The following is a 12,581-nucleotide window of genomic DNA, read 5'->3' on the forward strand; positions in this document are numbered from 1 at the left end:
CATCAAGGAACATGAAATGCTGGACATCTAGCACTCGATGAGGATTGCCAGATACGTACTTACGCCTGTGACAGGTATGCCTGGGCAGATACAGTCAGACGGTCTGCACTTCATGTTACTGTGAATTCTTTTAAGCACTTTCAGTAAAGCTTTTATACTTTTTGAGCCTGATCCGAAGTTATCCAAAGGGTAGATTTTGGCATATCAGAAGAACAGGGTCTGTAAAGCACTATGGGGTATGAAAAAAAGCCACTACTAAAGGTTAGTAGTGGCTATGCGTAAATAGAAACTAGTGTAAAGTACACAGCAGCCAGTTAATAAGTGTGGTATCTGGCATAGGTGCAGGGTTCTACGGTAGAGAGGGTTTGCTGACTTCCTCCCCAGGTTTGAGATTGTACCTACGTTATAGAGATCCACAGCCTAACCGCATGGTATGGGAGATAGTAAAGAGTTTACTGAGAGCATGCAGGAGGTCTACGCAGGTGCACGGCGGAGCCCATTTTGCAACCGGGAGTGAGGTGGCAGAGGTACACTGGACTGGTGACATTGATAACCATATAATCTACTTTCTGTGCATTTTGGATGCAGAAACAAACGCATGTAGTGTGACCTGACCCTAAGTTTCAGGACCATGCAAGACCTTCATCAGGCATGTGATGTGTCGCCCTGAAATGCTGCACATCAAATTCCTAACTAAGGGGTCCTGCTTGATCCTGAAATGTTGCACCTCATTGCTGTGGTGTAATCACCTTAATAAATGTCTGGACTTGGAAAGACCTTGGAAGACTTGGAATTAGTCTTGAAGACCTGTGGTGTACTGGTGATATATGCCTTGACTTATGATGTTACCAATCTTCAGCTGATAGTTACTACTGTACCCGCTTACCTCTTGCCTACTCCAGAATATTGGATATTAATTCAGCACAGTGGCCAAATGATTAGCACTTCCACCTGGCAGTGCTAGGGTCATTGGTTCAAATCCCAGCCATGGCACCTCCTGCCTAGAGTTTGCATGTTCTCCCTGTGCTTGTGTGGGTTTCCTCCAGGTACTCTGGTTTCCTCCCACACTCCAAAGACATGCTGGTAGTTTAATCGGATCCTGTCTAAATTGGCATTAGTATGTGTATGAATGTGAGTTAGGGACCTTAGATTGTATGCCCCTTGAGGATTAGGGACTGATGTGAATGTACAATATATATGTAAATCACTACAAAAATTGACAGAGCTATAAAAGTACCTGAAATAAATAAATATTATTTCCTAGCACAGTCCCCTCCCTCCTTGTTCATCATAGCCCTCTCCATTTCTGGGAATGCCTTATAATTGTCTGTGATGGCCCAGCTCCTCTGGCCCAACCTTCACTTTTCTTACCAACCTTGTATGCAACAGCTAAGGAAAGAGTGAAAGAGAGTGTGACTTGAGTGACAGTTCTGAGTCTGCTGGAGCTGCTGACATCAGGTCAAGGACACCCATCAGCAGTCTCAGGCTTTTGAATGTTTATACACTGTAGAATTTTACAGGTAAAAAAATGCATAAAACATGCTAAATGCACATATGATCTTTATAGGAAGATTGTAGTTGAAATAAATGGTCTGGCGAAGGGTCACTTAAAATATTCCAGTTTCTAATCTGTGGTTGCTGTTATATACTTAGTTGAGACTTGTCAGTAGCTCTTTCACATACGGAATAGTTTTTGTTTTAGATGTAATGGTCCTTTAAGAGTTTTCGGCAATAATTTGCCGCTGCTTTCCTTCTGGTCCAGTGATCAGTAATTGGTGGATGTTCAGAAATATTGCTTGCAGGTATTCTCCGCATAGAGTAATAATGAGTGTGTATTGAAGTAGAAGTGAGTGTGATGACAGCAACTCGTAAGGCCTAAAGTGCTGGATTAATGCTCAGGAGCTCTAGGCTTGTGCAGTCAGATCCACCAACATTCTTTATTTTACCTAGAGTGTTCTGTTTTTCTTTGGATGAATGAGGCACCACCGACATTAAAGGGAACGCTTTGTCTTTTCATTTATTTTTTTAGATAACAGTATAACAGATTTTATCGACCTAAAACGATTTATGTCCTAAAACATCTAAATCTTTTAAATAACTTGTAGTTCTATTTGAACATGAGGGCAGCCATATTTGCCCATTGTGTAGTCAGGCTCTGAGTATTGCTACACAATTCTTGTACCTTACTGTTACAAATCACAATGCAAGTCTATCAGTCAGCTAAGGAATTGAACTGTTGAATCGAGAGAGACAGAATAATGTCTGAGCCAGAGAGGGCACCCATCTAGTGACGTATCTACATCTCTTTATTTAACCTGTTTATTTAGTGATAACTTTGTCATTTGGATGAATCAATGGTGGAGAAGGATCTGGGGGTTCTGGTAGATCACAAGCTTAATAATGGCATGCAATGCCAAGCTGCAGTTTCTAAAGCGAGCAAAATCCTCTCTTGTATTAGGAAAGGTATAGACTCCAGAGAGAGAGATATCATATTACCCCTGTACAAATCATTAGTAAGACCTCATCTGGAATATGCAGTTCAGTTTTGGGCACCAATTCACAAGAAGAACATTGGGGACCTGGAGAAAGTACAGAGAAGGGCAACCAAACTGATAAGAGGCATGGAGGAGCTCAGCTATGAGGAAAGATTAGAGGAACTGAATTTATTCTCTCTTGAGAAGAGGAGATTAAGGGGGGATATGATCTCCATGTATAAATACATCAGTGGTTCATATAGTGAACTCTGTGTAGAGTTATTCATCCTGAGGTCATCACAGAGGACAAGGGGGCACTCTTTACGTCTGGAGGAAAATAAATGTAATCTCCAAACACCAGAAGGTTTCTTCACAGTGAGAGCTGTAAAAATGTGGAATAGACTCCCTCAAGAGTTGGTTCTGGCCAGCTCAATGGATAGCTTTAAAAAAGACCTGGATTCCTTCTTGGATACACAGAATATAACTGGATACTAACATTTATAGGTAAAGTTGATCCAGGGAATATCCGATTGCCACAACAATAAAACACAAACTGGCCACCCAGAATGACACGTATAGCTGGTGTCATTGACTTATCTCCGACTCACTTGTATAAGTGTGGATCCATAAACCCAAAAGGTACATACTAAGCAAAATGGTAGTGTGACAAGAACACCCCTACCTGGAAAAAGAAGGTTACTAGGTGATCCACGCGGAGTAATATGAATTCAAAATATTCCAAACAATACTTTATTTGATCACATAAATCATAAGGAGGTTAAACATGAGCACGGTGTACATATGAGAAAAGTTAATAAAATCATGTTAAAAAGCACTAGGCGTCTTCAGTTTCGGGTCATCTTAGCAAATAGAGTACCATAAGGCAGAGTTATATAGTGGTGATATAGTTATCCTGGGTTTCCATGGGTTTTCGTCTTGTATTCAAATGAACCATGTATTCAGCAAATGTGTTCCCAATATATGTCAGGTATCTCCTGGTATGGAAAAGCTGGAACACAGAAGTACATAGTATATATATGGGAGTATGAAAACCAAAAAACCAAAACACATCCAAAGTTCACCAGGCCTCCCTCTGCAGTAGTCAATGGATACTACTATTACCTTCTCAATAGTGAGATTAACAGGCCAACTTCTCAGATGTAGGGACTTCCTGGATAGCCACCCCAAGTGAAACAGGATCCACAGTACCAAATGATTCTGAGGATATATATAGAAAAATAGTGATACATATAAAAATCATGGGCATCAGGTCACCCTGAAAACAAGACACACATAGAGTGGGTATATTACCATAAATGAAGATCAAGAAGACTTCTGTCGACTTGAAATAGGATCAGGTCCTTGATGCTTTTCCAAGATACATGTGGGGGTGGGGAGCCAGGTAGTCACAATACATGGATTCCAAACACATAAACTGTGTATATAGCATATAACAGGCCATGCAGGCCTGAGTTTTTATGCCCAATAGAGGGTTTCCAAAAATTACTCAAAATGAGAAGATTATTGCTCCATATACTATGTATATAGCATGTAACAGGCTATACAGGCCTGAGTATTTATACCCAATAAAGGGTTTCCAAAAATTACTCAAAATGAGAGGGTTATTGCGGTTTCATGAGGATATGGCTATGTCACAGCACAACACCTGGATAGGATAGCATATATATATATATATATATATATATATATATATATATATATATATATATATATGTGTAAATCGTCCTCAAAAGAGGATTTACAAAAAATTCCCCGAATATACAGGGTAAATTAGGCCCATATAGCATGCCCTTTTAATACCATAAATGCTCTATAGATCTCAACAGCCGTAAGCTGAAATAACTTGCCACCGGTGGAAGATAAATTTCCCTGAAAGATTGCCGTTTGCGAACCGCTGCAATAGTAGCCTTATGGTAGTTTTCAGAGGGTCAAGGGCCTTCCTAGCAGAGAGCTGTGACACCGCCGTTCCTTCCCGCCTCGTGGGCGCCGCACCCAGTGAAGACGCCGGGCGTAGTGACGTCAATACACTCGGCGTCTTCACTGGGTGCGGCGCCCACGAGGCGGGAAGGAACGGCGGTGTCACAGCTCTCTGCTAGGAAGGCCCTTGACCCTCTGAAAACTACCATAAGGCTACTATTGCAGCGGTTCGCAAACGGCAATCTTTCAGGGAAATTTATCTTCCACCGGTGGCAAGTTATTTCAGCTTACGGCTGTTGAGATCTATAGAGCATTTATGGTATTAAAAGGGCATGCTATATGGGCCTAATTTACCCTGTATATTCGGGGAATTTTTTGTAAATCCTCTTTTGAGGACGATTTATATATATATATATATATATATATATATATATATATATATATATATATATACGCTATCCTATCCAGGTGTTGTGCTGTGACATAGCCATATCCTCATGAAACCGCAATAACCCTCTCATTTTGAGTAATTTTTGGAAACCCTTTATTGGGTATAAATACTCAGGCCTGTATAGCCTGTTACATGCTATATACATAGTATATGGAGCAATAATCTTCTCATTTTGAGTAATTTTTGGAAACCCTCTATTGGGCATAAAAACTCAGGCCTGCATGGCCTGTTATATGCTATATACACAGTTTATGTGTTTGGAATCCATGTATTGTGACTACCTGGCTCCCCACCCCCACATGTATCTTGGAAAAGCATCAAGGACCTGATCCTATTTCAAGTCGACAGAAGTCTTCTTGATCTTCATTTATGGTAATATACCCACTCTATGTGTGTCTTGTTTTCAGGGTGACCTGATGCCCATGATTTTTATATGTATCACTATTTTTCTATATATATCCTCAGAATCATTTGGTACTGTGGATCCTGTTTCACTTGGGGTGGCTATCCAGGAAGTCCCTACATCTGAGAAGTTGGCCTGTTAATCTCACTATTGAGAAGGTAATAGTAGTATCCATTGACTACTGCAGAGGGAGGCCTGGTGAACTTTGGATGTGTTTTGGTTTTTTGGTTTTCATACTCCCATATATATACTATGTACTTCTGTGTTCCAGCTTTTCCATACCAGGAGATACCTGACATATATTGGGAACACATTTGCTGAATACATGGTTCATTTGAATACAAGACGAAAACCCATGGAAACCCAGGATAACTATATCACCACTATATAACTCTGCCTTATGGTACTCTATTTGCTAAGATGACCCGAAACTGAAGACGCCTAGTGCTTTTTAACATGATTTTATTAACTTTTCTCATATGTACACCGTGCTCATGTTTAACCTCCTTATGATCTATGTGATCAAATAAAGTATTGTTTGGAATATTTTGAATTCATATTACTCCGCGTGGATCACCTAGTAACCTTCTTTTTCCAGGTAGGGGTGTTCTTGTCACACTACCATTTTGCTTAGAATATCCGATTGCCTCTTGGGGGATCAGGAAGGAATTTTTTTCCCTACAGGAGCAAATTGGATCATGCTTTGCTGCCTTTTTTTGCCTTCTTCTGGATCAACTGTGGGTATAGGATTCTAACTTTTTTCTTTTTTTTTTTTTATGGTTGAACTGGATGGACTTTTGTCTTTTTTCAGCCATTATGTGAAACAACCAATTCAGTTTAACCGCTTCCTGTCCGCCCTATAGCAGAAATACTGCTACAGGGCGGCACTGGTGCACAAAATCGCATATACAGTATATATATACGTGATTTTACATTTCCGGGTAGGGGGTGTGAGCGCCCTACGCACGCCACCATTCGCGGCCACGGCTGTCATTCACCGGGTTCCGGTTGGTGAGTACTCGCCGGCGCCCGGTGATTGCCAAGTATCTCCGACGGGGGGGGGGACTGTTTGTAATCAAAACAGTTCTGCTCCCTGTCAGCTTGTGCACACTGCTTTGAATGCCATGCAAAGCAGTGTGCTTACAGTGAAGCACACAAACACAGCCCAAAGTAAAACCCTTAGATCGCCCCCCATGTTAACTCCTTCCTGCCCAGTGTCATTAGTACAGTGTCAGTGCTTTTTATTAGCACTGATCACTGTATTGGTGTCACTGGCGATGTCATTGACACCAAGTCTGTTCCCCCCAGTGTCAGAATGCCCACCACAGTCCCGCTATAAGTCGCTGATCGCCATCATTACTAGTAAAAAAAATAAAAATTCCCAGTATATATACCGCCATTTGTAAATGCTATAACTATCATGTAAACCACTTAATTTACACATATTGGGATTTTTTTTATAGGAAAGACATGGAGCAGAATACATTTTGGACTAAATTTATGAGGAAATTAGATTTTTAAAATTTTTTTACTGGACATATTTAATAGTGAATAGTCAAAAATATTTTTTTTCTCAAAATTGTCAGCCTTTTTTTTTTTTTTTATAGCGCAAAAAATAAAAAATGCACAGGCGATCAAATACCACCAAAAGAAAGCTCAATTCATGGGAATAAAAGGACGTAAATTTAATTTGGGTGCAGCGTTGCGTGACCACACAATTGTCAGTTAAAATAATGCAGCATCACAACACAAAAAATGGCCTGGTCAGGAAGGGGGTAAATCCTCTGGAGGGCAAGTGGTTAAAACCGAAATGAAAGCCAAAATATTTTTGTATAAATATAAAAAAAATGTAAATATGATACTGTTAAAAAAAATGTATAAATGCTTTTTCCTCTTTTGGTAAGTGATCACATACTCTCTGTTTTCAGCTACATAGCTTGATGAGAGAGGACAAAAAGCAATACACTGATCATCCCAGTGAAAGGTTGTGCAGGGGGGGAAAATGTGGGGACAAGTCTGATCACTGGAAAAGTGCAGGCAGAGTTCTCAGCACAGCTAGAAAACTGACCACAAAGAGCTATCATGCCTAGTGTGGTCAGTTTTTAATAGGAAAGCAGAGGGATGGCGGGAACACCAGGGATTTCACACAAAGGAAGCAACAACAAACAAACAAAGAGAACAAGTTACTTTTCATACAAGTACATGGTACAGCAGGCACATATGAGAAATATGAAATGTTGGTTTTACATATTCTTTAGGACAGGGGTCTCCAAACTATGGCTCTCCAGCTGTTGAAGTACTACAAGTCCCATCATGCCTCTCCCTCTGGAAGTCTTGCCTGTGGCTGTCAGAGTCTTGCAAGGCCTCATGGGACTTGCAGTTCCCCAACACCTGGAGGGCCATAGTTTGGAGAATCCTGCTTTAAGATAACAAAGTTCATTCTTTATTCCTGTGACCCATCGTCACCCTATTGGCTGACATCACTCAGCTGTTCTAGGTTGGGGAAAGATTGCGACCATATGGTTGGGATCCACTCAGGAGCCTAGCTCAGCTTCTCAATGAATCGCTGAGAGCCTGAGCCAGCCGCTCCCTCCCCCTCCACAGCCCAGCGCTCCATTGAGTGCTGGGAGGGGGCAGAGCAGAGAGTGGTGACTGACAGTCACCATTCTCTACTCATAGTAGCAGGGAGAACTAAGCGATCAGTGGTGTCTGATCGCTCAGTTCTCACCCTTAGAGCCGGCAAGGGACAGATGCAGCATCGGATCAATGATGCATCCATAAAGGTAAGTATAATAAACAAAGATCCCATACTTCTCTTTTAAATAAAATGTACACACATTGTCAGCCAAAGACCGTTTTGAGCTTGAGAAAAAGCTCAGCATGGCCTGACGTCATGTGACCTCGACACACTGACATGCTTGGCTTGTGACCACTCTCCACAGTATGAATGTGTAGCACTGATGTAGAAGTAATGGATTGTGACATTTATCCTGAATATTATGATTGCCTGGAAAACAGTTTGGATACCTTCCTTAATTGCTTGGCTTGTCTAACTTGCTCCCTTGGAAAAAATAATAGTGCAAATACGGTATGTCATGTGATTTATTTAGTATCCTATGATATACATATACAGAGTTCTGGCAATTACTTTTTCCTTTAAATAGACCAATCACATAACCATATTATAATTCTAGGGAAGCTAAAATCCTTCCTGTGAAGAATATATCTTCATGTTATTGTGAGGAAATGTGGGGAAACCTAAATTATTCTACTGGAGGTAGGTCACCACTCAGCATTTGACCAAAGAAGGGCAGATCTGAACCAGGGTTAGAAGATCATGGGCTCCATTTACAAAGCGGTATTTTCCTCTTTAAAATGTGTGATAAAATATCTTGTAGTATTTTTTTAAAAAAAGTTTGAAATTCACAAAAAAATGGTACTAAAATGAGGCGTGCGGTATTTAATCAAAATATGTAGTATTTATTTCATGAAGCCATGCAGTATTTTATCTCATGCGATATCCAGTGGGATGGACACAGCGGAGAAGAATTAGAGCCCCTGCCAGTTTTTATTGCTAATAAAGAGGTAAAATGGTTTAAAGGATAAGTTCACATTTGGAAATATATGACATGTTCCACTGGTTTTTAGGGTGAAACATGTAATATGTTCCCTATCCTGCAGCTGCCGTCAGCTGCACCCCAGAGAAGTTCCCTGTACTAGCTGTCACTGATTAAAAACAGTGAGGCCGTGTCGGGCCCTGCCCACACAGCTGCATCATTCATTCACAGTGCTCTGGGAATGAATGGACTACAGGTCCTGACAGCCTTAGTGGCTGTCTGCTTGTAATCCTCAATGAACTACCATGGCGCCGTGGTAGTTCATTGCTTCTTCTTGTCAGAAGCATTGGCTTGCCCGTAAGGGATGTACAAGGAACTGACAGGTCTGCAGGAGACCTGCATGGCATCAGCAATCTGCTGATCGCTGGTGCAATGCTTTAGAGGCTCCTAACACAAAATATAATAAATGCACATTTGTTTACCTGCAAACAAATGTGCATTTATTATTTTTTTTATGGACAGGTGAACTTATCCTTTACATCGTAGAAATACGCCAACTCACTAAGTCAGTGAGGTCCTTTTTTTTTTATTTTTTTTTTTTTTTCATTAAACTATTTACCTATTTTTACACTCTCGCTTTACGTTTTTTTAAATCACTTTTATTGCTGTCACACGGAGAGTAAACATCCCTTGTGAAAGCAATAGGAATGTGACAGGTACTCTTTATAGAGAGATCTGGGGTGTAGAAGACCCCACATACCTCCTCTTCCCTTAAAAGTATTTGATTATACCAAGATCAGTTTGATCAAATGCTTTTCATTTTTAGAACAGACACCGTATACAACTGTGTAAACCAGAGGTAATGTAGGGTCATTGCTTCCTGGTTACTTTATAGTAGAGCCAAACAAAACCGATCTGGTCTTTGGCTTTATGATCGGCTGTCAGAAAAATTGGCTGGTCAACAAGGACTCCCAGTGGAACAGGAGATCCCGGTAAAGACGCAGAAGGCAGACAATGTCCCCTCCCGGCTAGTTAGCTGCTAGGATTGATTTTACTAGAGAGCCGACCGTTGGCTCTTAAAAACGCTCTTGGGATGATGTGGCCACGTCATTCATTCACAGAATTCTGTGAATGAATAAACTACAAGTACCAACATCCCTTGTAGTTCTAAGTGAACTACCATGGCACGGTTGAGTGCTTTGGTAGTTCATTAATTCTTCATGTCAGTGTACGATGTACAGGCAGACAGCTTACACTGACAGTCTGCAGGAGTCCTGTATGGCACCAGCAATCTGCTGATCTCTGGTGCAAGGTTTTCCAGGCTCTTAAAAATTTTTTAAATGCACATTTTTTTTACGTGCAAAAAAAATGTGCATTTATTATTATTATTATTTTTTATTTTCTTAAATAATTTTTTTAAAAAGAAGAAGTTATCCTTTAAAATGGTAGTAAACTCTTTTTTATATGCTTTTAACTAGAAGGAACGCTTATAATAAAACTTACCAGTAGGCAAAATGAATATCTCCAAAACGTGCACCATTTAGGAGATATTCGCTCTTTTTGACAGCTGGCGCATGCGCTTAGAAGGAACGGCATGCTCATGCCGTTTCTTCAGGGCACTGTGCTGTGTCCCAGGACTCCCACCCACATGCGTGGGGCTGACATCTTTGCGTCTTGGCCATTCAGACTGCCAGAGATCGTGAACCTGGCAGGAAGACCGGGTGAAGATGGAAGCCTCTGCAACGGTGACAGCACACCGCTGGAGGGATTCTTTTTAAGGTTAGTCCTTAATAATGTGCTAGTATACAATACATACCAGAACATTATCATATTACCTTGCAGGGGTGTTTTTATTTTTTTTTTTTTTTTAGTAGGTGCAGTTTACTACTGCTTTTAAGGATTTACACAAGAGATCTGCAATGAAAATGTCAACAACTATCATACAACGTAGTGTCTTACTCTACTGCATGCAAGCATACTTTGTTAGATTTTACTGTGTAAACTGTAAATAGAAAAGGTGTGTCACTGTACTATTGTTTTGTTAGGGTTTTGGGGTTGTATTCAATATGTGCAAAGAGAGAACACACAAATACTTATAAGTAAAACATTTATTACAAGTAATGACAGATACAGATAAATAAAAAGAAAATATAACAAGAATACCTAACTAAAGATGCGTTTTTCACCACGAGTCCCTCCATTATATGGCGTGGCCGACGATCAGAACAGACGTGTGCGTAACGCAAGCTCTGGGTCGAGACAACTATTTCCAGTCTAGCTGTGTGTTATATACTGGACTTGTGTGTAAGCCATCAACAACCCACACTCCATGCAGGTAATATGACCTTAAAAGGACTTGGTCAGTTTTCAGTAACATTACTTTGGTTTAGTCATCTAAAGTGACCATCCTTGTCTCCTTATTAGATATTGTGAGCCAGCAATAATAAATAAATATAAAATATACAATTTCCCCATCAACTATAGCTCCAGTGTCCGTATTGATTGTGTCCATACATGTGTGGCATGAAAAATGTGTATTTTGGTCATTAAAATGAACTACAAAAGAGAAGATACGCTATGGTATTAGGAGCATTTAAAAATGTTAATTGTGAATTTATAATAGCCTGCAAAAATGAATAATTTGTCTAGAAATTAGTAGTGCACTTCCTGGTATGTGAGGGTGCCTAGGTACTCCTATGCCTACAGCCTCATAGCTTTATATTTTCAGTGTGAGACCAAGGGCACTGTTGTCTCTGACTAATAGTAATAGTCAGGAAATTCAAAGTGAGATTTGGTGATGCCACTGCTGTGACTTGTACTGTTCTCCTTACTGGAGGCTCTGAAATAGGGAAGTAAAGTCTTGCCTCTACCAAGATGGCCTCCTCTACACAGAGATGGTGTAGAACAAGGTAAGGTATAAGTATAATGGGGGACCAATGCTGGTGATTAGTTCTTTGCTCTCTGTCTGCATTTTTTTTTTGGGAAGAGGTTTTCGAGTTTAGCTTCTCCTAAAGTACTAACGCTGGTCAGTCAGTTTCTACTAAAATGATGACCATATGACCGGAGACATTGGAGGTGCATAACTCAGGCCTGAACGTATTGTAGATTAAATTGGTCTCTTTCTTTCAGTTTTAAAGGCTGTAATTTTCTGCAGTTCCATTTACAGCAAAATCTCCCTTGTCTTCATCCTCGTTTGTTGTGCTCACAGTGCTGTAAAAGGTTAGACAAATTAAGTGAGAACATTTATTCAAGGCTATTATATGAGCTGTGGTTTTCTTTTTATGTTGCAGAGAAATGATGAAGAAGCAGTAGTCGACAGAGGAGGAACACGTTCCCTTCTAAACACACAATTTGAAAAAGAAGATTTGGAAGGTTGGTGCTCCAATTTAGGCTTTGTAATCTATGGATGACAACAGGGGTTGCTTACAATTGCACATCAGTCCTGTCATTTCATAATATTGAGCAATCTATCAGCAACTGGCTCTTAATATAGATGTGATACAGTTTACAAAATGGGAGAATAGAAAAAAAAGAAGGAAGACTACAAAAGTGACTTCTACAATGTAGTATTTCATGAATGCTTCAATAGGTATAAGAGATATGGTTGGAAAAAAGACTAAGGCAGGACTAGACTTACATTTGAAGAGGCTGCTAGATGCCTGGGGGTACTTAAAATTATCTGTGAAAAATCTGTATCTCCATGCATATGTTAGTTGAAGTTTTCTCATAGTAAAATGCTTTTGTGGGAACTTTAGGGC

General features: G+C 40.2%; 1 protein-coding gene across 4 annotated transcripts in view; it reads left to right on the forward strand.

Annotated features, from left to right (window-relative positions):
• SLC4A10 (solute carrier family 4 member 10) overlaps positions 1 to 12,581 on the forward strand; it is a 300,201-nt gene that overhangs the window by 85,964 nt on the left and 201,656 nt on the right. For all 4 annotated transcript variants that reach the window (XM_089660029.1, XM_089660009.1, XM_089660018.1 and 1 more), the window contains exon 2: positions 12,114 to 12,195. In XM_089660029.1, the coding sequence (XP_089516155.1) occupies positions 12,114 to 12,195 (82 nt within the window). The remainder of the gene's footprint in view (positions 1 to 12,113; positions 12,196 to 12,581) is intronic.

The sequence above is a fragment of the Staurois parvus genome, unplaced genomic scaffold, assembly GCF_062004578.1.
Source record: "Staurois parvus isolate SC_StPar_1 unplaced genomic scaffold, SC_StPar_1.0 ptg000031l, whole genome shotgun sequence".
Classification (NCBI taxonomy): Eukaryota; Metazoa; Chordata; class Amphibia; order Anura; family Ranidae; genus Staurois; species Staurois parvus.